This window comes from Pleurodeles waltl, chromosome 4_1, assembly GCF_031143425.1.
Source record: "Pleurodeles waltl isolate 20211129_DDA chromosome 4_1, aPleWal1.hap1.20221129, whole genome shotgun sequence".
Classification (NCBI taxonomy): domain Eukaryota; kingdom Metazoa; phylum Chordata; class Amphibia; order Caudata; family Salamandridae; genus Pleurodeles; species Pleurodeles waltl.
This window is the reverse complement of record NC_090442.1, coordinates 987125273-987151047: the sequence shown is the minus strand read 5'-3', so window position 1 is coordinate 987151047 and position 25775 is coordinate 987125273. Positions and strand designations below refer to the sequence as shown.

At 42.8% G+C, this 25775-nt stretch overlaps 1 protein-coding gene across 3 annotated transcripts in view; it reads right to left on the bottom strand.

Annotated features, from left to right (window-relative positions):
* The window catches only part of LRRK2 (leucine rich repeat kinase 2), a 1446345-nt gene that overhangs the window by 1127349 nt on the left and 293221 nt on the right, over positions 1 to 25775 (bottom strand). For all 3 annotated transcript variants that reach the window (XM_069229760.1, XM_069229761.1, XM_069229762.1), the window contains one exon: positions 14415 to 14539. In XM_069229760.1, the coding sequence (XP_069085861.1) occupies positions 14415 to 14539 (125 nt within the window). The remainder of the gene's footprint in view (positions 1 to 14414; positions 14540 to 25775) is intronic.

The window sequence follows — 25775 nt, the reverse complement described above, 5'->3', positions numbered from 1 at the left end:
AATATTGTTTTTTAATTAGAAGGCTTTTTAAATTACCTATATCTGCAGTTGGAGTAGTAGTTTCACAAAAGTTTGCCAAAATACCACAGTACATGCTGATGACAAGGCATTATGTGATTGGTTGATGACTGCCTTTACAAAAGTGACATCAGTCATGTTGTTTTAAGCACACTATAGCTGTGTTCTGGGTTAGAGCCTTAGATTCAGGTAAGTATTAGGTTTTATATTTTTCCCTACCTGTGTACAGTGGTGCGCGATTTACAGTAATTTGAAGGTGGTGTGTAAATTATACATTTCAGTTATAACTAACTTTAGAATTTATAATGTTTGTAAAGTTTAATTTGGGTTGGTATAGAAAGAATACACTATATATAAATTATCCTTTGTTTTTTTCACTGAATTTAAATGGTTTTCACTTTTTAATAAAAATGTGTTTCAAATATTAGTTTTGAGTGTCATTCAATTGAGTAATGTTAAGTGGTGTATCGTATAGTAGAGTACAGAGGAGACAACTGTTGCAGGCTCTAGCGTCAGAGTGTAGTGCTGTACAGTGGAATATAGAGAAGTGGAATAGAGTGAAGTGGCATTGTGTACAGTGGAGTCAAGTGTAATACAGTGGTATGGTGTGGTGTGTCATATAGAGGAGTATCTTAGAGTGGAGTGGCATGTTGTACAGTGGAGTGGCATGAGGTACAGTACATTTGTGTGTGTCGTACAGTGGAGTGTCATCAACTTCAGTATTGTGGAGGCCAGTTTCATTCAGTTGAGTGTTGTACTGTGGAACAGAGTGGAGTACAGTGTTGTACAATATAGTGGCATAAAATGGAGTTCAGCAGAGCACAGCTTTGTACAGTTTAGTGTTGTTGTTGAGTGGAGTGTCATACAATAGAGTGGGGGAGAGTCTCGTACAGTGTAGTGTCTTACAGTGGTGTTTCATACAATGGACTGTGTCAGAGAGTGGAGTGCCATGTCTTAGAGTTGAGGGCCTTGTCATAAAGAGGAGTACAATGGTTTGTTCTACAGTGTCATACAGTTTAGTACAGTGGTGTATAGTGGATGGGCAGAGTGGAGTGTCAGAGTGGTACAGAGTATAGTAGAGTCTTGTGGAGTTAAGTTGCATAGAGTACAGTAGGGTTTCGTACAGTGGAGCGGCACAGGGTGGATTGTCAGAGTGGCAAAGAGTTAGGTAAAGTGTTGTGCAGTAGAGTGGACTGGAATTGAGTGCTGTAGAGTAGAGCTCAGGTAAATGTCATAAATTTGAGTAGAGTCTTGTACATTAGAGTGGAGTGCTGTGTTGTAGAAGTTTGGAAAGTCTTGTAGTGTTGAACAGAAAGTACAGGCATAGAGTGAAGTGCAGAGTAATACAGTGGAGTGCATGGGGATAGAATGTAGTAGAGTGGCATAGCTTGTAGCTTAGCTTTGTAGAGTGGAGTTATATAGAGTGGGGGGGAGTGTCGTAGAGTGGAGGAGAGTGTCATGGAGTGGAATGTCGAACTGTAGTGTAGAGTGGGGTAAAGTATCATACAATGGATAAAGTGGAGTGGATTAAACTTAAAAGAGAAATAGAGTTGAGTGCTATTTTGTAGAATGGCGTGGAGTAGATTGGCATGGCGTATCATACAGTGGAGTCAAGTATCAGAGTGGAGTGTTGTGTCGTCCAGTAAGCGGAGTGGACTGGCGAGTTGCTGAGTGCTGGAAAGTGTAGAGTGGATTACAGTAGAGAGCTACAGAGTTTATTAGAGAGTTCAATAGTGGAGCAGAGTGTGGTACAGAGTGGTAGAGAGGCAGAGAGTCTCACAGAGTTGAGTAGCTTAGAGTAGCGAAGAGTGGAGTGGTGTAGCATGGAGTAGTAATGTAGAGTAGAGTGGGGTGGAGTAGTGTGTCAAAGCAGAGTGCAGTAAAGTGGGGTGGAGTGGTACAGAGAGAGTTGTGTAGAGTGTTGAAGCGTGAGTAGAGTGCCACACATTGCTACAGAGTAAACTAGAGTGGCACACACTCAGATCGATTGGAGGACACTGTTGTACAGTGGAGTGCTATAGAGCAAAGTACAGTATGGTAGCGTGGAGAGGCATAAAGGGGCTCATTCTTACTTTGGCGGGCGGCGGAGGCCGCCCGCCAAAGTAACCCCGTCAGAACACCGCACCGCGGTCGAAAGACTGCTGCGGTGATTCTGAGATTTGCCCTGGGCTGGCGGGCGGCCGCCAAAAGGCCGCCCGCCAGCCCAGGGCAAATCAACCTTCCCACGAGGACGCCGGCTCAGAATTGAGCCGGCGTAGTGGGAAGGTGCGACAGGTGCAGTGGCACCCGTCGCGTATTTCAGTGTCTGCATAGCAGACACTGAAATACTTTGCGGGGCCCTCTTACGGGGGCCCCTGCAGTGCCCATGCCATTGGCATGGGCACTGCAGGGGCCCCCAGGGGCCCCGCGGCACCCCCTACCGGCATCCTGTTCATGGCGGGTTTCCTGCCATGAACAGGATGGCGGTAGGGGGTGTCTGAATCCCCATGGCGGCGGAGCGTGCTCCGCCGCCATGGAGGATTCCCCCGAGCTGCGGAAAGTCGGCGGGAGACCGCCGACTTTCCGCTTCTGACCGCGGCTGAACCGCCGCGGTCAGAATGCTCGAGGGAGCACCGCCAGCCTGTCGGCGGTGCTCCCGTGGTCGGTGACCCTGGCGGTCACCGGCCGCCAGGGTCAGAATGACCCCCAAAGTGTCCTTGAGTGGAGCACAGTGTCCTAAAGTGGAGTTGAGTGGAGCGGCTTGGAATGAAGTTAGGCAGAATAAAGTAGCGTACAATTGAGCAGAGTAGAGAGGCATAGGGCCGAGTGGCGTACAGCGGAGTAGTGTACAGCGGAATAGCATAGAGTGGAGTGGCATGTTGTAGGGTGTTGGAAAGTGTTGTTGAGTGGAGAACAGTGATGAGGCATAGAGTGGAGTAGGGTGCTGTAGAGCCAGGCCAGAAGTCGAGGGCACATGCAGGTAGATTTCACAGAGTGGATGCAGTCTGCCCTACTAAGAAGTTTGGCCCCACTGAAATATGCTGAACTCATCCAGGATAGATTTTCTGACACCAGGACACATTCAGAATCACCTGCATCATGTATGCTTTCCTTTCGGAGCATAAACAGGGGTGGGGTTTGTTATCTTAAATCTGAGAAGGGTCAAAAACAAAGGACAAAGCTAAGGGCCATCAGGCCTCCTTTCGCTCAAAGTATCTTGGCTGGAAGCCATCTGGAGCCTCACACCGAGACACAAATGCATTAAAGAGAAAACAGAGGTACACAGCTTGTCCTTATTTTCACAAGTACTTTAGAGAGGCATAGTATTGACATTGTTCAGTCCCTGTGCATAAGAGATATGTATGCACTATAAGAATGCCAGACGTGTAGTTCTGTCTCAGTATTTACACAAATTAGAATTTGAATGTCACTATTTTATTTCTTTTATAGAACTACTCATCCCAAAGCAGGGCGCCAGAGAGCATTGCACCACATGTACACACTGAAAATAAATCATATTGTGTGTAAATTAACCCACAGGATGTGTTACAAAGTGAGACAGTAAGAGTTACAAAGTGCAGGAGTCACATATCCTTCATAGCTCACTGTGCTATATTAGAAGGATTACAATGTATTAGCTGCAAGTAACAAAAGATTATCTGTGTTAAAAGCAGTAACCCACTTACCTGGCTACATAAAATAAAAATCTGCCATCTGCACACTAGATGATGTGCTTTACAGGAGAAACATTAGCCCTCTATGCTACTCTGAGTCAAAACTGGAACTAGACAAAACACATATCACTCAAGCAAATGTGTGAACCTCCATAGTTAACCTACCATTATTATTGTTCCCTGAGATTTACTAGGCACACACAAAGATATCTGCAGCAGGTGCCTTAACCCCATAATATGTGTTAAAATGCAGACTTTGTAACCATTTAGGCAGAACAGATTTATTGCCATGTTTCTCCTTGGTGTCGATTTTTTTGCAACAGAGTTTAAAAAAAAAATAATGAAAGTTGAGGCCTAGATTATGCGTTGGAGTTGCATCACTTTTTTGGCACAACCTTTATGCAAAATGTAATTAGTTAAATCGGGTAATGTGCTCAAATGCACTCATGATAGACCTGCTAAACATATGTGTGAGGTGTTGAGTTCTGATGTCACTTCTTGTGAGGTCACTTCCTGTGAGGTTGTGGGTTGTGATGCCACTTCCTGTGATGGTATGCCAAGAAGCCACCTGCCATGATATCACTTGTATATTGCCTCAGTTAGTCCTCCCACTTTTTTTTTGGGAGAACTTTTGCCCTGTGTAGACTGGCGTGGAGTGTAGTGTGGTGGGGTACAGTGGATGGGTGGAGTACAGTGGAGTAGTGTTTCAGAGTAGAGTGTAGTAAAGTGGTGTGCAGTGGCAAAGAGAAAGTTGTGTAGTTTGTCATACAGTGTGGAGTGTTGTAAAGTGGCAGAGTTGAGTAGACTGGCATATAGAGGAGTACAGTGTTGTACAGTAGAGCACAGAGGCATAGAGTGTAGTACAGTATTTAATTATGGCATAGAAAGTAGTACAATGTTATTGAATGAACTTGTACAGAGTGCTCTAGAGAGAAGAGGCATAAAGTGGAATCTATTACAGTAGAGTGGGGTAATCCTCATACAGTGGAAGTGGAGTGGCATAGCGTAGAGCAGAGTAAAGTTTCATAAATTGGAGTGGAGTGTCATGCAATACAATGCAAGGGAAAGTCAGAGTAGTGGGGTAGCCTATCCTGGAGTAAAGTGTCAGAGTAGAATGGCGTGTCGTACAGTGGAGTTATTTGGTGTGTTGTTGTGTAGGAAACTGTTGTAGAATGGAGTGGCATAGAATGCAGTACAGTGTTGTAGAGAGGAATGACGTAGAGTACAGTAAAGTGTAGTACAGTGGATTGGCATCGAGTATTACAGAGACGAGTGGCACAGAATAACATTGAGTGGAATGGCGTAGATTGAAGTAATGGAGGAGACTGAAGTTGAGTAGTGTGTTATAGAGTAGAATTGAAAGAAAGTGGTGAAGTGGGTTAGAGGGAGTTGCTTAGAGAGTTGCAGAGTGCATTAGGGTGGCAGAACGATATAGAGTGGACTGCAATGTTGTACAGTCACATGGACTGCAGTAGAGTGTTCCATAGTGGAGTAGCATAGAGTTGAGTAGAGTTTCATTGAGTGGAGGGGCATAGAGTTTTGTACCATGGATTAGACGGCAGCTGAGAGAAGTTGACTCAAGAGGCACAGACTGGAGGAGCGAAGAGTGCAGTGTCATAAAGTGTTGTGCCTTTGGGCCAGATGTATCAAAGATCCATTTAGCATTTCTTAAATAGCAAATTTTAAGAAATCGCTATTTAAGAAATGCAAAATGAGATGTATGAAATTTGCGATTTGGTAATAGCGATTTCTTAAAATTCACAATCGCTATTACCGAATCACAATTAGAGAATGGTGCGAATGGTTTTGCATTTCCCAACTTGCGAATTCCAGTTAGGAATTTGCAAATTAGGTAATGCAAACCCCAGGGTGCTGGGGGGCTAAGGCCCCCTCAATGCACCCCCCAAAAAAGCATTTTTTTAAATTGCACATGCTTACCTACAAACTTGAGTTTGTGGTATTTGCATTTCCTAAATGCCCAATTCACATTTAGGAAATGCTTGATACATTTGGTTTGGAAATCGCAAATAGGAATTACTTATTTGTGATTTCCTATTTAAAGAATCGCAATTTGCGATTCTCTAAATGGGGTTGCAATTTTAAGGAATCGATATTTTTGTGATTCCTTAAAATTGCACTGCGAATTCCTTTTATATATCGTGAAAGGCATTTTTGCATTCGCAACTGGTCGGATTTTACGATTCGCACCATTTGTGAATGCAAAAAAGTTTGATACATCTGGCCCATAGAGTGTTGTAGCATAGAGTATTGTGACAGAATCTCATGGCAAACAGTGTTGTGGCATAAAGCGTTATGGCATACACTAAAATAGTGTGAAGTGGAGTGATGTAGAGTGGAGTAGCGTAGAGTGGAATAACGTAGAACGAAGTGGCAAAGAGTGGACAGCAAACAGTGAAATAGCACAGAGTGGAGTGGGGTAGGGTAGACCCTAGGGGCGCAGAATAAAACCGTGCAGAGTGGAGTGGCATACGGTGAATTGGCATACAGTGGAGTGAGTGGAGATGGAATAGCGTGGAGTGGCATAGAGTTGAGTGCCATACAGTGGAATAACGTAGAATGGAGTAGTGTACAGTGGAGTGTATTAGAGTGAAATAGTGAAGAGGAGAGAGGGGTGGGTTGGAGTGGAATTGCATACAGTGGAGTGGAATGGCAGAGTGCAGTGGCATAGGGTGGAGTGGTGTACAGTGGAATACCGTAGAGTGGAGTGGCACAGAGTGGAGTGGGGCACGGATGTAGATGAAATTTGGCAGGAATGTAGAATATGGTGTACAGAAAAAAATGGTTTGAGCTTCCTTGCATTTCTCCAGATTTACCAAGCAAAGGAGGGCCAAGTATGGTGGCTTTTCTTTGTAATTTGGATTTATGGATTGTATTGCCCATGTGAGACCATGCACGATGCGCGAGTAACGCAATACAATAATATAACTGGGCCTTAGTTATATAGTGAGCCACGGTACACCGCAGTAGCTTCGTGGTATACCATGGTACGTCCCTATGACAAGGCAGTATGAGCTTAGCTAACGGCTGTGTTTACTAATTTAAAAGGGAGCCATATTATTTTTACTACACTTTGCCTGTTTTCTGGGTTAGGGCCTTAGACATAGGTAAGCAATAGGTTTACTTAGCAATCTTGTTCCCTACATATTACCACTGTATTAAAGAGGTAATATATAGGGAAATGTATTTATCATTTTTTTAAAGTTTACAAAGTAGCACTTGTTCCTAGCAAGTACCATGCTTTTTAAAAAAAAATACTTTTTACATTACACCACACCCTTTTTTAAATAATTAAATACGTAGGAATTTGAAAATGGACTCTACAACACTACATTTGTGAAATATAGTATATTACAGTGTTTCTTTTTAGTTTCTTATGTTTATTTGTTTTTTTCAGTACCGTAGAATTTTGTAGTTAGTACTGCGGTACGCTGTGACTTTTGAAATATATAGAAACTTTTAAATTCTTTTCCCTACCTATTACCGCTTCTGTCATATGGTAGGGAAAATATAAAACCTAATACTTACCTATATATAAGAGGCCCTAACCCAAAACACAGGCAAAGTGCAATCAAAAACAACATAGCTGCCTTTATCTTTTGTAAAGGAAGTCATTAGCCAATGGCACAATGTTTTGTCATTGACATGTACCAATGTACTTTCGCGAAATTTCATTAATCTACCACGGCCACAAATATCACAAAGTAAAAAAGCCTTCTAACTTTAAAAATACTTGTCATACTTACCTGTAGTACCCAAAAAGAGCATCTAAACACCATAATGTTAGCACAGCCTGATGCCTGGATGAGCAGCACCCCACAAATATAAGGGCTCTGCCAGGCGTCATGCCATGCTCCCACCCCAGAATTGGTGCATCATTCTTTTTGCCCCAGGGGGTGGACTGAGGGTGTTTACCAAAACTCTGTCCCATGGGGACAGAAAATGTACTAGTCACCAGGGAAGAAATATTCCAAAACTTAAAAATGGGGTAGAGCAGCTCACCCAGACATCACGTGGTGTTCCCACCCCAGAATAGGTGCATCATTCTTTCAGCACCCCATTCACTCCCTCCCCAGGGGTGGACTGAGTGTGTTTACCCAAACTCTGAACCCTGGGCACAGAAAGGCCACTAGACACCAGGGGAAAAAATAGGCAAAAAATAAACAAGGGGATAAGGGCAGCTCACCCACGCTTTGTATCTTGCCACTAGTCCAGATTGGGCACAGTTTTTCTCATCTCTGGGGCAGACTATGGGTAAACGCCACCAACCCCCTTTTTATATAGCACATAAAACAATTGGTGGTGTCTAGTTAGCCTTCGGGGTGGGAGAGCAAAAAGACTCTTAGGGTCATTTTTGAGGGTGTATTGTCAGCCCAATTTTTGGGCAGGCCGCCACACTCCTTGCAGCAATAAAACAAATCTTCCTGGTGTCTAGCAGTCTTTCTGCAGACCTGGGGGCAGGTTGGAAGCAAAATCTCATATCTGCTCCCCCCCTCGATATAGGGTTAAGAAAAAAGAAAAAAAAAGATAGTCGTTGAGTCTAGTGGACTTTCTGCCTCTTTCATGGGGAGATAGGGAGGCACGGATCCCCAAGTAGGAATTCACAAAAGGAAATGCACTAGTGGAAAGGGGAGGTTCTCTCCTCTCCAATGATACCTCTCCCATGTAAATCCAAGCTCGGGGGTTCAGCTAGGCCCCCAAACACCAATGTCAGTGCAATTAAATGAGCGATTGGTTCATTTCACTTACATGTCCTCTGTAATGGCGTCACACCAATCATCATTTCAGAGAACAAAAAAAACGCCTTGATTGCTGGGGAAGCTCTTCCCCAGCAGACAAAGTTAAAAATACAAAAGGGAAATCCCTCTGGTGCTCTGGACGTGCTGGAGCCGCTCTCAGCACCTGAGCCATGGTGCCGAGGACAGCTCCAGCACATCCTTGGCACCCAAGAGATTAATTTAAACAAAAAACCCAAGAAGATAGGCTACCTAGGGCCCTTGTTGGCTTGTGAGGGGGCGGGGCCATGTGCCCCCCTCCCCTTAATAAAAAAAAAATCAAAGGCCCCAGGATGAGGTCCCCAGGGTCGGAAATGTCTGAGGAGATGGTGTGCTGCACCACTGGGTTGGACACAAGGCCTGGCCGCAGTTGTGGCATTAGCCGCCTGCAGGTGTCTGGCTTTTTTATGTATGGTAATAAAATATTACTTTACATTTGAAAAAAAAACATAGAAATTCACTGGAAAGAAAAGAACGCTAAAGTGATGTTGTAGTTAGGGGAAAATTTCAGTGACTACCTAATGTTTTAAACTAAAAAAGAAAAAAAAAAAACTGAAATTTACCAGTTATAGTTATCTCAAGTAACTTTAACTTGTGTCTTAAGGTAACTATAACTCGAGCTCTCGCCATGTGCAGCTAATTACCCCACATATTATGCTCTATAACATAACTAATAACATCACTGTAACATTTGGAATAACATCATTGATGAGATGACGAGATTGTGCATGGCTAGGATGCAAATTACAGTTACATTAGGGCACAAGTTAAACAACTATTAACTATAACTAGTGAATTTCAGTGCCCTTTTTTAGCTTGAAACATTATGTTGTCACTGAAATTTTCATCTCACTGTAACGTCCCTTTATATTATATACTTACTAGTGGTGGTCACCACTAGGTAGTTATAGTTAGGACCCAGTTTCTAAAGAAAAAGCATTTTTTGTTGTGCTAATAAATTTAGCGCCATTTGATGATTCTTCAGTTAATTTTTCAAGAACATATTACACTCACTTTAGTATCCGTCTGGAAAGTTTTGGGGTGATCCATCAAGCAGGGGCCGAGAAAAGCTTTTACCCCATGCATTTTTCCGCAGAGATTTTGAACAGGAATAGTGCCCGAACCGCTCAACGGAATTACACCAAATTTGGCAGAAAGGTCACTCTTGATCCAGAAAGCACCCTTTTTTGTTATTTGGTGTAAATCTGTTCAGTAGTTTTAGAGAAGTTAAAGAAAAAACAAATTTGTATATATATGGATGCCAATGCTCTGTAAACCCTTCCAATCTTGTGCTGAATCTGACTGGCTGGCAACACTTCAACAAAGAAGTGCTGGCAGCCATGTTCGGACTCTGCTTCAGCTGAGTACCAGAAAAAAAGAATAAAAATAAGAGTTGGTGCCAAAGTAGGGATTACTTACCTCTGGTGCTGGGTTCCCGGAGGGATCCCCTCAGAGCAACAAAGCAAAGCATTTTTTTAAAACATTCAGTGGGAGACACGGCGGATCCACTGAAAATTAAAAGCCCCCCCCCACCCCAGGTGGGCCAGGTCTGAGGGCATTTACATTTTGAATGCAGGGCTGGGGGAGAGAGCCCCCCCCCCAACAGCCCTGGGGTCCCCCACCTCCCTGGGGCTTTCAACTAAATGAGTGAGGGGGGTGGAGTCTGGAGCCATCAAAATTATGAGGGCAGGGGGGCTGCCCGGCCCCCCCCACAACTCAGGGGGGGCCGGTTGGTGTATTGAGAAAAGGGAACGTTTTGAGAGCATCTGGATTTACTTCTAGCTTCAGAGGACCAGGGTGGGCACATGTGCATCTACAGCACTTCACCCTAAGAAAAGATGGCTGCAGGTTAAGTAAAATTTTTTGCAATATGTGTTGCAGTACATACACATGCTCTGCATAGACTGTAAAGCAGCCACCGAAAGCAGGGGAAGCCAGTAGATGATGCAGGTGTTTGAAATAAAGTTCATAATACATGCTGGTCAATCAAAGACAGCTGTAGGCCTGAATGTCCACACAGTAGCGTTTGGTGAAAGTGAAAAGAGATGACCATATTTCAGCGTTAGAGATGTGTGCTAATGGAGTATTTCACTCGAAGGCAACAGTGGCTCATTTTAGGTCGAGGGCGCAAGCGCTTTGACCGGTTGTAAATATTGTGAGCTTTTAACCACGCCCACCTCACACCCACCACTTTCACTCGTTCATGGGCTTGCCTTTCAAAAATCCATTGATATCACTGGGAAATGCTTTAAGTTTGTCCCTCCTTGGGGAGATTTTGTTAACACCTTCCAGACTGACCCTGTAACATGGATAATTGAACGATTGCCGTTATGTTTGACTGTGAGCGAACTTCTTTTTCCTTTTCTGTCTCTCCTTTGCGCTGATGGCGGCCATGGCGCTGTGAATCAACTCGCTTATGTCAACAAATGTTTTACTTTTCATTTTCAATTTATGTGGCAAGAAAAGTCAAGTTAGGAATTTACAACGCCAATAGCTCTAACTGGAGCAAATGCAAGTCCGACTGCATTTGTAGTGCTTTTGCTCTTAGCTAGTTTTTAAGCACTTACATAACACACCAGAAATGCACTTCTGAGATCAAAGAAGACTTTTATTGTTGTTAATTCTTCCCCAACCGCAATTTTTATGTATGACGAATCAGTAGATTTCAAGCACACGTCAATGCACAGTTTGCAATATACAAAGCAGGTTATATTTATACGATATTGAATGCAAAGCAAAACAAATACTTCACCGTGTGGGAAACTATTTACAGCTTCATCTTTCTAGGGTCTGCAAGCTGATGACTCCCTGTCAGCTGCGAGAAAGAGATTCATCTACCCACACGGGATGCTGGCAACTGGCGCCTAGTTCCAGCACGAAGTCAGGCAGATTTGAATCTGAATCTCTGCAGCCTGTGACATTCGTTACAAAGGTGTGCCCCCTCCTCTCAGACTCGGGAAAACTGAGCTATCCTTTGGAGACTGGCCAGGTCTCCGAGACTACTCCTCTTCCCAAGCTCAAGCGGAGAAAAACAACCAGTGTACCCTCTCTTATCAGGTCTAGTCTACTGTGAGAAAAAACATCTTGGTTCATCTTGTGCAAAAACACAGCTTGGAAAAATACAGCTTGGATTCTCAACTGCAATGTCTAACTTCATGTTAAAGGCAATAGGCAGCTAACCTAAATATCAAATGCAATGTCTAGTGTCATGTCAAAGCCAATAGGCAGCTGAGCTGAATACAAAATGCAATGTATAATATCATGTCAAAGCCCATAGGCAGCTAAGCTGAATACAGGATGCAATATCTAATAGCATGTCAAAGCCAATAGGCAGCTAAACTGGATACAGCATGTCAAAGCCAATAGGCAGAATACAGAATATAATGGCTAATGCAATGTCAAAGCCAATAGGCGGCTAGACTGAATACAGAAAGTAATGGCTAATGCCATGTCAAAGCCAATAGGCGGCTCAACTGAACAAAACATACAATGTGCTACTGGTGAACATTGAGCAACTAATATGCGCAGTGGTGAAACACAAAGCCATTGGTCAAACAAAACTCCATTAAATGGCAGAACAGCATTGCAAATGATTATTTATGGATGGAATGCACTTTATCTGGTATTGGTGCAAGCAGTATACCCTTGGGCTTTGCATAACAGATTTTTATGCATCTCACAATCCATTGAGGAATATCTGCCTTAGAGATTGAACTTCCAATGCATGGTTTAGCAAAAGCCACAAACACTTGCTTTGTCTTACAGATGCATTTAGTTCTATTAATATAATACTAGTGCCCTTTTAACATCTAACGTATGTTATGCTCTTTTCGCTACAGAGTTGGGATGCAGAAAGAAAATGGAGAACTCAACATCATAGTTGACAGGGAATGGGAAACCACCTTTTGTAGAAATGCAGGGTCAATTCTCATGATCTCTATGAAAACAGATGAGAGGTTCTTCTATGGTTAAGCTTGTAAATCCCGGAGTCTTCTTAGGAAAGTACTAAACTATAAAAGGACATTTCCATGACAAGAACTACTTGTCAACTGGGGTGTAATTGTTCAAAGGTGGGGCATAAGCCCAGTGAGAACTACATTCAAATTCCATGCCGACTCTGGGAATGTTTTTGGTGGGATGGCGCTTTAGATTTCCTCCAGGAAGGACTTAATGACAAGAATTTTAAAGAGTAATAAAAGTTGCATATTTTGCATGTAGGCTGCAACACCAGCTAAATATAAACAGATATAAGTGTATGTTAATCCCGATTTCTGAAAATGTAACAAGTAGTGGGCACAAAGCAGCATAGCAGGTATGCATAGTGGATTTATCTCCCTATTGCAAGCGCTTCCCATTGAGGTTTAATTTCTGTGAAATGAGTGTCACTGCCAGAATGGATCATGACTTGCGTAGAAGAGGTTACAGTTGTCTGCAAAATGTTTACATAACTGGAGTACTTTCTACTGACAAATTAGTAAGTGCTACCTCGTTGGCTAAAATGTACAGTGCATATTGTACACTACAGCTGCATCAAGGACCCTGAGGTAATGTCTCCAGTGACCTTGCATGTCAGTAATTTTGGCAAGGTGATTGTTCCTTAAGCAGCTTCATGGTGATAACATGAATCCTTGTGTTGAGAAGACGACAAGACTACAAAGAGTTCAGATACTTCTGGCTAATATGATTGTTTCTCGAGCATCTTCATACATAAATCTATGACAACATGAATCCTGGTGTGGAGAAGCCTATGTCTGCACTTGGGACAGCGGGGAAAGCCTCAGTACCCCCGCAGTCCCTGCTGACTTCCTGTCTGCAGCAGAAAATGGTGCTACTTGCGCACAGGAGCAATTCTTTCATCCGTTTTCCTTCCCGCTGAAAACAGATGAAAACTCCACTCCCAACAAGCAGGAGCAGTTTTTCTGCTCCCGCCCACTGGCAGTGGAGTTACTGTTTGCTCTTGCTTAGCAGGAGCTGTCAAAGCTCCCATCAAGTGAAAGCAAACAGCTATCTCCCAAGGGACACGTCAAGAGATACGTAGCCTGTTTGTGTGGCTGATGGCTGCGACTGCCCTATACTCACAGTTGGAGTCTTTGGATCTGCAATGACCTCATCATCAGAATTATCCAATGAACTGGCCTCTGAGCTGAAGTGTAGCGGCTGTGTCCAAAAGCGTCTGGCTTTCTCCTGGTCACCAATGACACATTACCCAAATATGTCAGAGGTGTTGTTTTCCTTGCGTCTGTGCATCCTCTGTAAAGCCCACTTCCACTTGCGTTGGTATCGAAGGGTTTTCTTTGACCAGAAAGTGTGGTAGCCATAGCACGTGGTGTTGTCATGCTCGGGGAAAAGACAGAGGTTACAGACCTGGTGGTGGTCAATACAGGGGAACTTGGAATTACAATGGGGGAAGTAGTGTAAAGGTGTTCTTTCCATCACTAAAGCGGCATTGTCAAGCAGAAGAGAGCTGAGGTCGGAACAGGAAGCATCAAGGAGTCGAAGCCCTGTTTGAAGGCATCAAATCTGGAGTGGTTGTCCATTGACCATTGGGAATAATGAAGCTTGAAGATTATAAGCAAGCAGAGACAGAATTGAAGAGGCTTGATGAACGGTGCTGTTAGTTGCCAAACAAGGAGCCCAATCTATACACCTTCGCAACCAATGGCAGAAAAGAATCAATCTAACAATAGAGCTGGTGCCCAAGCACATTAGCATCTTAAGGAGGAATGACTTACCTCATGATTCGTAAGACTTAATCAATCAAAAACAACTTTCAAACATTTGACCCCAACACTAGACAGCAGAAGTATGCAGAGCATGTTATCTACAGCCATACATGCCAAGAACATTAATCTTTGTGCACTGCAGCATTTCTACAGGTTTATCAAATACCCTTGGCTCAAATTAAACATAAGGGAACATACAGAACTCCTACAATTGTGTTTGTAATTACCAGCCATTGTTAAATGTGAAATGGCCCGTAGGGCCTCCAGCTGGACAGAAGAAATACTTGCATGTCGCTTCATGGTATGTATAATCCCTGATGCAGCCATAGTCATCGCATCCAGATTAAGAGAACTGAAAAATAGATGAACACATATTACCAAACCTGTTAAATCATAGCCACATCATTGCATACATTTCACGCAAAGTTGCACTTTTATCTCTGATCCTTTGTCTGAGAAATGCCAAAGTTTGCCATGTCAGTCAATGTACATTTCAGCAGCGTGAACATCAAAACTTTAATAAGCCAAGATGTTTCATCTGAATGAGGAGAGGACCTTAACATGAAGGAGAGCTGGTGGTTGATTCTTTAAGTTGTGGGACTCTCACTGTAGTTTTATAGAAAGGGGTCAGTCATTAGGAAAGTAGTGAGACCCATGTTATGTATTCAACTATCCTTATCATATACCATTAGATTTTTCCAAAATTAGACATATAATAATATTTACTTTAAGATGCTTTCAGCCAGGCCTCATCATACATTGGTCTGTTAATGTGTCATCCACATATTTCTTCTGCCCACTACAGCATACTTCATATGGCAGTAGGTCTACCTACTTCAGCAACCGGCTAACTTCACTGTGAGTGATAACATTCTGCTCTTTCACAGACTGCTCATCCACACAAAGTAGGTAACTTGGCTACCAGTGGCTGCTATGGAATAGGGTGTTTTGTGAGACCAAAACAATATTGTTGCTTTTGGCCAATGTTTATTTTTGATATTGGAAAGGGCCCAGTAGCTCTAAGGAATAAACTTTCACAAAAACCATGACGATACAAAGCAAGAATCGACAAAGTCAAAGGGCTGACAGCCATACACTACTAACTTTGCCAATGATTGGTAGGTTTGCTCGGGTCTGATATTTTGACTACAAAAACAAAGGTTTCATGGACATACAAAACCATAGAAATTATGCAGTATATAGTTATATGAGCTAACTATAACTGATGCTCCCGTAATACACTGCTTAGGACCTCAAATATTACATGACCCCAGGAGCCAAATCACCAGGATGAGTATGCTGGCATTTGGATGTCTGATTTGACCCTTTCTTTGAATCAACAAGTCCGGTCTGTTTGGCAGCTTGTGATGTGGTACTACAGACAGATCCAATAGTGTTGTGTACCAATGTTGACATGCTCACGTTGGAGCTATGAGTATCATTGTGAGTGAGGTTTGTTTCATCTTTTTTTAATCAGAGATAGAATTAGTGGGAGAGGTGAAAAATTTAAGCAAATATTCCTGACCAATTCATCCATAGAGCATCGCCCTTGGATTGAGGGTGTGGGTGCCTGGAGGCAAAGCTTAGTCATTTTGTGGCGAACAGATCTATGTCTGGAGTTCTCCACATTTGAAAATATTGCTAAATCACCTGTGGGTGAATTTCCCATTTGTGGACTTGTTGATGCATCCTGCTTAACAGGTCCGCTATTTGATTGTATATGCCTGGAAGATATTCCGCTAATAACTGGATCTAATTGTGAATGCCTAGTTCCATATTGTCTGTGCTAAGAGATATAATTGGGGCGCGTATGTCCCCCCTGTTTTTGCAGATAATATATTGTGGTCATATTGTCTGTCTGCAGCAATACTATTTTGTGTGTGATTTGCATCTGAAAGCTTTTAACGCTAGGAATACTGCTAAGAGTTCCAAATATTTTATATGAAAAGTTTGTTGGTGTGAATCCCACTTGCCTTGTATGGTGAGGTTGTTGAGATGTACTCCCCAACCTATCAGTGATGCACCTGTTGTGATTATGGTCTGAGGCACAGGCTCTTAAGAGGGCCGCCCTTTTGAGAGGTTGGTATAATTCCACCATTGCAGAGAAATGTAAGTTTGTCAGTCCAACAACACTAGAGCCTGAATTTGACCCTGTGCTTGAGTCCATTGTCAAGAAAGGCACTGCTGTAGTGGCCGCATGTGCAATCTTGCATTGGGAACAATTGCTATACATGAGGCCATCATCCCTAAACGTTTATCACTAATTTTACTGTATAACTGTGGTTGTAGTGCTGTTGAAATATGAGATTGTAGAAACCTTGAATCCTTAGTGGGTTTGAATTTGCCAACACTGATTGAGTGTTCAGAATTGCTCACAGATACAGTTGTATTGGTGATGGTTGAAGATTAGATTTTTGGTAATTGACTGTAAATCCTAACTTATGTAGGATGCTTATTGTATATTGAGTATGCTGATGACAATTCTGTTTTGTTGTGGCTTTTATGAGCCGATCGTCTAGGTATGGGAATACATGTATGTGTAGCCCTGTGAGAAATGATGCAACCACTGCTAAGCATTTTGTCAACACCCTTGGTGCTGTTGTTAACCCGAACTGTAGCACTTTGAATTGGTAATGCTTTCCTGCTATTACAAATCTTGATGTGCTGAATATATTGGAATGTGAAAGTAAGCACTGTTTTTGTAATAGAGGAATGACATCTTGTAGAGTTATCATATGAAAGTGTTCCGATAGAATGTATAGAATGAGGGGCCTGAGATCTAAGATTGGTCTGAGAGTACAGTCTTTCTATCATATAAGGAAGTATAGTGAATATACTCCTAATACCTGTAGGAATACAGGCATATTTTGATGGTTCCTTTGATGAGTAGTGATTGTATTTCTTGTTTTAAGAGAGTAAGATATTCCTGCATCATTCAGTGAGAACAAGGGGGAATGTTTGGTGGAGTAGAGATGAGTTCTAGGCAATAACCATTTTGGATAATTGATAGAACCCATTGAATCTGTGGTGATGTTTTGCCATTGGGAGTAGAAATCCATCAGTCTTCCTCCCACAGGAGATGTATGGTCTGTGGGGATGTTTAATAAGTCACTGCTTTGTTGATGTAGAGGAACCTCTGGAAGTGGTTGATTTAGCTCTTCCTCTATACTGAGATCCTCTATATGAATGAGCCCCTATTACAGAAGCTTGTTCCTTGTTTGTGTTGTGAGGTAGATGGTTCTGTGGTTTGAAACCACCCTTAAATTGTGGCCTATGTGGCCTATGAAAATTACCGCTATTAGGTGTGGTATATAAAGCACCCATGGCTTTTGCAGTTTCTGAATATTTTTTAAGTTTACCTATTGTGCTATCCACTTCTGGGCCAAACAGATGTTGTTTGTCAAAGGGCAGGTTAAGAACAGCTTGTTGAATTTCTAGTTTAAATCCTGATGCCATTAGCCATGCATATCTTTTAATGATTTTGCTGGTGCTAATGCCCCTCACAGCTGTATCAGCTGCATCTGTAGCACATCTAATAGCATTATTAAAAATAAGCTGCCCTTCTGTCACTATTTGTTGCCCTCTTTTTTGGTGCTCTGGTAGATGATATTGCAATAAGGGTTCATTGATCCCAGGGCTCATTGATCCCAATGAGCCCTGTCATACCTTGCAAGGAGAGCCTGAGAGTTTGCAATCCTCCAATGATTAGCAGCCTAAGCAGCCACCCTTTTACCTGCTGCATCAAACTTACAACTCTATTTATCTGGAGGAGGAGCATCTCCTTCAGATTGACTATTATCTCTTTCCTCGCTGCACTCACGACTATGGAGTCAGGTGGTAAGACAAACTGGGTCAGATAGTATTGGTTTATATTTTCTGTCTAAACTTGGTGTAATAATTCTTGCTTATACTGGTTCTTTAAATATAACTTCAGCATGTCTAAGCATTCCTGGAAGCATAGAGAGACACTGATTCTCCTTATGAGCAGATGTTAATGTGTTGAACAAGAAATCATCCTCAATAGGATCAGCATGTAACTGCCCTTTATGATTTTCTGCTGTCCTCCCTATAACCTAATTATAGGCAGTTGTGTCCTCAGGGGGAGATGGTCTTGCTGGATACAAATCCAGGTCATTAGGTAAAATAGGATCGGTATCATATAGATCCCATGGATCTACATAATTTTGAGGATCATTGAAATCATCCTCATGTGGTCATATAGGTGACGCCTGTGGTGAAAACTGTGCTGAGGGCGGTGTTGGTGGTGAAATAGGAAGATAAGGAGAGTGAGGTGGTGAAAACTGTGGTTGCATTGTCTTTTGCTTCTCCTTTTGCTTTCTGAGTTTAGTTGGTGGAGACCCAGCATCTAAAGTCACTTGAAAAGTTACTTTTCTTTTGGTTGCTGGACGAGGAGATGCTATAATCCTCCCTGTCTCCTTGTGTACATGGATCTTTCTTTGTTTGGCATCCATAACCTCTAAAATGGGTTGAATCTCTGAAGACTCCTTAGAATGTTTACCACTGGTATCTGTTGATTCCGAAATTTTGGAGGAATGCTTGACTGGGACTGAAATTATTGGCTCTGAAAGTGGTAGTCTCTTTTTCGTCTCCGAAGAGTAGTCTGATGTTCGTCTCGGCACCGAAAGAGGTGCAGCAGCCTATTTGGTAGGTGTCGGCTGCACGTTGGTCTTCTGCTTCAGTGCCAAACCAGAGGGTTGGTCTTCCAATGGTATTTTTCGGGTCCGACTGTGGCCAAAAGGCAGTGGACGACCGGAGACCAATGTAGGAGTCTTTTATTGTCTTTGTTTGGTGTGAGGGAACTGCTGTACTCACGTACTGCATCGGTGTGATGTCTCCATCTGAGTCTCCATCCGAATCTAAATTCTTGATGGAAACTGCTACACGCTGCTCTTCTTCTTCTTGCGCGTGTTATCCTCTGAAAATGTTGGTGTGTGTTCTGGTGACTTGGACGCCATCTCCATCCGACGCGCTCTCTGGTCCCAAAGAGTCTTTTTGGATCGGAACGATCTGCAAGTGTCACAGGTCTCTCTGTGATTGGGAGACAAACAGAGGTTGCACATCAAATGTTGATTGGTGTAAGGGAATTTTGCGTGACACCGAAAACAGAAACGAAATGGAGTACGTTGCATGAGCTTACATTATTCAATCAAATAATGTATAGAAGAAGGCCCAGAAAGTGCACGATCACCCCTAAGGTAATTGACTTGAACCCAACGATTATAATCGGATCAGGTATCAACAGTAAGAAAACGCAATCGAAACTATACCAACGTTTTATGGAAAGTTTAGAAAAGTTCAGAGTATACCGAACCGAAAAGTCCTGGAGCGAGAGGAAACACATCTGAACCCGACAGTGGAAAGACCACAATTAAACAAAGGACTCAATGCCCATGCGCAGTATTACTGAGAGGTAGAGTCACTTGATCTCGTGACTCGAAAACATTCTTCAAAGAAAAACAACTTGTAACACTCCGAACCCAACACTAGATGGCAGAACTATGCACAGCATGTGTATCTACAGCTCCACTTGCCATATATGACATACAGTACCTCACCAACAACACAAACAGTTAAAGGTGATTTGTGGCAGCCTTTATGCATGGATTTGGAAGTATGACATCTCAGGGAGTGTCGTGGTTGAACGGAGATTACCCCTTTCTCACAGATACATCATGTCTCAACCAAATACAGACAATGACGAAGATGCAATAATGTTTCAATAGTTTAATACAAGGCGGTAAATCACATGGGCTGCAATGATTAAGATAATAAACAGTGCAAGAAATAGAATTGTAAAGACGAGAGTCCTAATTATGAAGACCCCCCACCATCTTGTGTTAGCATGGAAAGACATACAGTACATAGTATGTCCTAGTACCCTATCATGATAGGCCTAACCTTCTACCTAGAAGAGAGCTGGGTATGTTAAACCTAATCTACCAATGCCATGTCTCTGGAAGAAGCCCCTAACACTGGCTACCTAGAATGAGGTCTTGAACTTAGACTTCGGAAGAACACGAAGTCCGGGTCAGCGTCAAGGCGACGTGCAGCATTGATAGCAGGGATGCTATCTGGTCGAAATCCCTCTGATCATCTGTCTAAAGTGTGATGTATTTATACAGATCTACTTGGACCCCTGATGTGGGATGTCCCAAAACAATAGATAACACTGCATGCTTGGAACGGTAATTTCTAATGTGAGCACCTACAGTTTGTTTGTCTTTGTTGATGAGTTGTCGCCTTAGTGCAGTGACACGGATAACATAACTCTAAACAAAAGGGCCTAACTATAAACAAGGCTGCCATCTTAGAAGAATTAATTAAATAAATGGTCTAAGACAGAGCAAGCTAAGTAGGGGGCATGAGCCTAAAAGCCAAAAGGCTAAGCTAACTCATGTTGTTCCATTAAAGCAAACTAGGATTCACTACAACACCACAACATGGGTCTAGAAATGTCAGATGGATTTTGTTTTGCTAAAAACTTTGGGGCTGTTTGACGAATTTTCACGAAATGTTAAAAAGAAAAAGGTTTGACATGGTTTGGGCCACACAGGTGGGGTTGGGTGCAGGGCCTGGCTGAACATAACAATTTAACTCAAGAAATTACTGAAATTCACCAGTTATAGTTAACTGAAGAAACTAACTCACACCCTCACCATGCACTCTGCTGACATCAAATACTGCATTACGTATAACGTATGTGTGTGTATGTATCATACACATACATGTACACTTAAAGGTGCTTTCAGTCAGCCCTCTTCAAAGTTTTACAAAAACCATGACCAGACAAAAAGCAAGCTTTAATTAATTCAAAAGACATCCAGCCAACACCAGACCTATTCGCTTTGCCACTGCTTATGTATCTTCTCCTAGTAAAAAATCTAAATGAAGTGGGATAACCAAACAAATGGCTGGCAGTACTGTCCTTGCACTGTCCTGCATTGTGTTTTCCTGAGCCATGTACAAGTACCAGTGAAGGAGATGTATATTTTACACTGTATACTGGGAAGGAAGAACTGTAAACAGAAGGTGTATTTTGAAATTACATTTTAGAGATACCTTTGACCTCTTGCAATTAAGTGGTCATTAACCAGAAAGTAACAATTCCAGACAAAACATATATATGCCCTTTAAAGTGAATGGCCCAGTCTGTCCCAGGTAAAATCACAACTAAACTTGCCAAAAAGTAGAATGGTCAATTTTGTTTAAAATGCCATGGGTGACTAACAGTGCAGTTCACTTAAGACATTGTCACTTCATTATTTCAGAGGCTTGCTACATATCCCCGTTGTCCACCCAAAAGATAAAATGCATTACACACAACAATTTCTATGTTTGAATGTGTTATACATTTTTTGGACCATAAAAGAAAACAATATTACATAGGGCTGAATGCCACATGATTTGCAGACTTAAACTTCAGTCATCAAATTATAAATGGGACCAGGAATTTAACATGAGTCATATGTTAAATTCTCCAGAAAGGATTTTCAAATATATTTATATTCTGATATCTGATCTACACTGCTCCATACCAGTCCACTATCAGGGGTGAAATGCTTGATTTCCATTTCTAAATTATACACATTTTTACTGTGGCCTGTGAGGAAGCAAGCCATCCATAACCATTAGAGTTAGGACCCCCAGTAGTGTCATTATCGTGCAGGAGTGCCACCTTGGGAAAGAGTCAAACTGTGATTGCTGGAACGTTTTGCAATGCACACCATACCGCCTTCCAGAAATCAGCCGACAAGTCAGCAAGCCCATAAAATATGGAGGTGATCCACTCCAGGTTATCCGAGGCGCCAAGAGTTGGAATGAGGAGCAATGTGTTCTTGATTTAATTTGTGTGGGGACCAGTGCCATTCATGCAGTATTTTCAATTAGTTAACCTTCAGCCGTGGCCCCTGAAGGCTCTTGTTTGAAGTGACATTATGTCTACCCATTCCTCCTCTTCACGTATCTTTGTGGCTTTTCCTAGAACACACACTACGAAAGTATTTAATTGACAATTCTGTTTTAATCACAGTATAAATGTCTGAAATCAGTTTTTTAAGGGGCCTTGTTAAACCTGACAGCCTTAGGGTTGTCACCCCTAACTTTTTGCCTGCCTCCCTCCACTTTTTAGATACTGCTTTTGCTGGTTTTAAGACTCTGCACACTTTATCACTGCTAACCAGTGCTAAAGTGCATATGCTCTCTCCCTTTAAACATGGTAACATTGGATCATAACCAATTGGACTATTTAATTTACTTATAAGTCCATAGTAAAGTGCACTATATGTGCCCAGGGCCTGTAGATTAAATGCTACTAGTGGGCCTGTAGCACTGATTGTGCCACCCACTTAAGTAGCTCCTTAACCTTGTCTTAGGACTGCGATTGCAAGGCCTGTGTGGGCAGTTTCACTGCAAATTCGACTTGGCATTTAAAAGTAATTGCCAAGCCTGAAACCCCCCTTTTTCTACATATAAGTCACCCGTAAGGTATGTCCTAGGTAACCCATAGGGCAGTGTGCTGTGTAGGCAAAAGGCAGGACATGTACCCCTGTAGCTTACATGTCCTGGTAGTGTAAAACTACTGAACTCGTTTTTACACTGCTGTGAGACCTGCTCCCTTCATAGGCTAACATTAGGCTACCCTCATATATTGTTTGAGTGGTAGCTGCTGATCTGAAAGGAGTAGGAAGGTCATATTTAGTATGGCCAGAATGGTGATATAAAATCCTGGTGAAGTTGGATTTAATATTACTATTTTAGAAATGCCACTTTTAGAATGTGAGCATTTCTCTGCAATTAAATCCTTCTGTGCCTTACAATCCACGTCTGGCTGGGTTTAGTTGACAGCTCCCTTGTGCATTCACTCAGACACACCCCAAACACACTATACTTAGCCTCACTTGCATACATCTGCATTTAGAATGGGTCTTCCTGGGCTGAGAGGGTCGAGGACCTGACACTTGCATGTCAAAGGACAGTATCCTGCCCTCACACAAAGGACTGCCACACCCCCTACTGCGACCCTGGCAGACAGGATTGAACTGAAAGGGGACCTTGTGCACTTCTAAGCCACTCTTTGAAGTCTCCCCCACTTCAAAGGCACATTTGGGTATTTAAACAGGGCCTCTGCCCCTACCAACTCAGACACTTCTGGGAGAAGAGAACCTGCACCAGAACTTGCATCCTGCCAAGAAGAACTGCCTGGCTGCCCAAAGGACTCACATGACTGCTTTCTGTGAAGGACTGCTGCCTTGCTGTTGCCCTGCTGCCTTGCTGCTCTCTGGCAGTGGTGAGATGTACTCTCCAAGGGCTTGAATAAAGCTTGCCTCCGGTTCCCTGAAGTCTCAGGACCAAAAAGACTTCATCTCTACAAGTAGGACTCCCTGTGCAGCGAAAATCAACACACAGCCTGCCAGAAACGAAGCACAGCCTGCACCGAGGTGTAAAATTCACTGCACGCCGAACTGGAACGACGCAGCCTGATTTTGCATAGAGAAGATCGAGACAGCGCCAGAGTAGCGACCAGAAATTCGACGCACGGCCCACTGGATCGACGCACAGCTGAGCAGGAACGACGCAGCCCAACTTCTAGAGAGTAATTGACACAGCACCTGCCGTGTGTAGAAATTTCCACACAATGCCCACCGAATCGATGCAGCTCTTGTGACTTCGTCCTGCCAGCACAGGAAATCCACACATAGTCCCTGGGGCATCTGAAAACCCCGCAACCCGAAGAGGATCCACGAGCGAGCACCAGAAATCGGCGCACAGCCGTCTCTGTGTGAAAACTAAATGACACCGGCGTGTGCGGTCTGAGAAATCGACGCAGACCCCCTTTGTTTCCACACATCTCCTCCTCTGTGGTTCCTTGCAGAGATTTTGTACGCGAACCAGGTACTTTGTGCTTGAAAGAGACATTTATTGCTTTTTAAAGACTAAAGACACTTTATATCACCTTTACAGTGATATCTCAAAATATACTTATTGCATTTTAATCGTTTTGACCTGCATCTTATCAGCTAAATATTATATATTTTTCCAAACATTGTGTGGTGTATTTTTGTGGTGCTATACTGTGATATTGCATGATTTATTGCACAATTACTTTACACACTGCCTTCTAAGTTAAGCCTGACAGCTCAGTGCCAAGCTACCAGAGGGTGGGCACAGGATAATTTGGGTTGTGTGTGACTTACCCTGACTAGAGTGAGGGTCCTTGCTTGGACAGAGGGTAACCTGACTGCCAACCAAAGACCCCATTTCTAACATGCCTAATTTCTCTAAATAGTTGTAACGAATAGAGGGCACTGGTGGCGTAAAGAGCTAACCAAATTTTTTGGACAGGCAGCTTATCAGTTGCATATATTTCTAGTCTTGGCTATCAGGAACACCGTTTCGAGTTCAGAGATTTTAAATTGCCCATCCTGAAAAGCTTAGCAGAGAGCTTGGATGTCTTTAGAGATCCATGTAGCCACAATTCCACCAACACTGTGGTGCGCCTGGCTGATAGTGCCTCCAGGAAGGAGCCCTAGATGGAGGAAATGTCCCAAGAACAAAAAAACTCAGTGACACCAAGAAATCTAGTGACGGAGGAGCAGGGCAAAATCATGTAGCAGGAAGCAAGTTTGGAGGAGAAGAAGCTGGAAGCACTAGAAACCAATACTCCAGGAAGAAACTGAGACTGCAGGACAGGAATCAGAAGTGAAGAAACACACCTAACACTAGAAAGAGTTGTGATGAAAATGAGGATAAACAGGTTCCATTTTATACTTTGACAAACAGGAAATTGCATTAAAAGCAGGCATCACCATTTTAGATTGGGAGAAAATTGATTGGAGAAGGCAGGGTGGCCATCTTAGATTGAGCTGAATATTTTCTGTAGAGGGAATTCTGGGACCCAGAATTCCCTAAGAAATGAAGATAGCCTAATGACTCCCACCAACCCCCTGGCCCCCAAGCACCCCCAAAAAGCAAGACAGCCTGGTATGTTGTACCAGCGGGCCAACTGCCTGTAAGTAAATGTAGGCACGGAACGTGTGGCCCGTCGGCCTCGTCCCGCTCTGAGCAGCATCACGACGATGCGGGCTCTGAAAGCCATGCTGGGCTGGATGCCAACAGAATGACACACGAGTCCTGCAGACCACGGATTTGCTGATCGTTATCAGCAAGATATTCCAGATAGGTGTACAAAGATGAAAAAGGGCTTTCTGTTTAAATCTTTTATGTTGTGCATTCCACAGCTGGATCAAATTTTATAGTATCAGATTGTGAGGAACAGTAGACATTTTGAGTCTTGGTATTTATCCTTTTGAATATATCATTCTATAATAACCCAGTACGGAAACTCCAGTTCTTCTTGAAAGAGATATGTAACTTGGGACACCTGATGAGCCATGTAGTAATGCTCATTCTTCAGGAGCGGTATGCCAGCTGAGTCAGTGTCTGAGTACATTTTAGGCATTGCAATCCTAGGTTTGTCATAGCCCCAAATGTGTGCCTTAATTTGGCTGTTAATGAATTGCAGAGTCTTGCAGGTTATATGCAATGGGAGCATGCCAAACACATAGTTA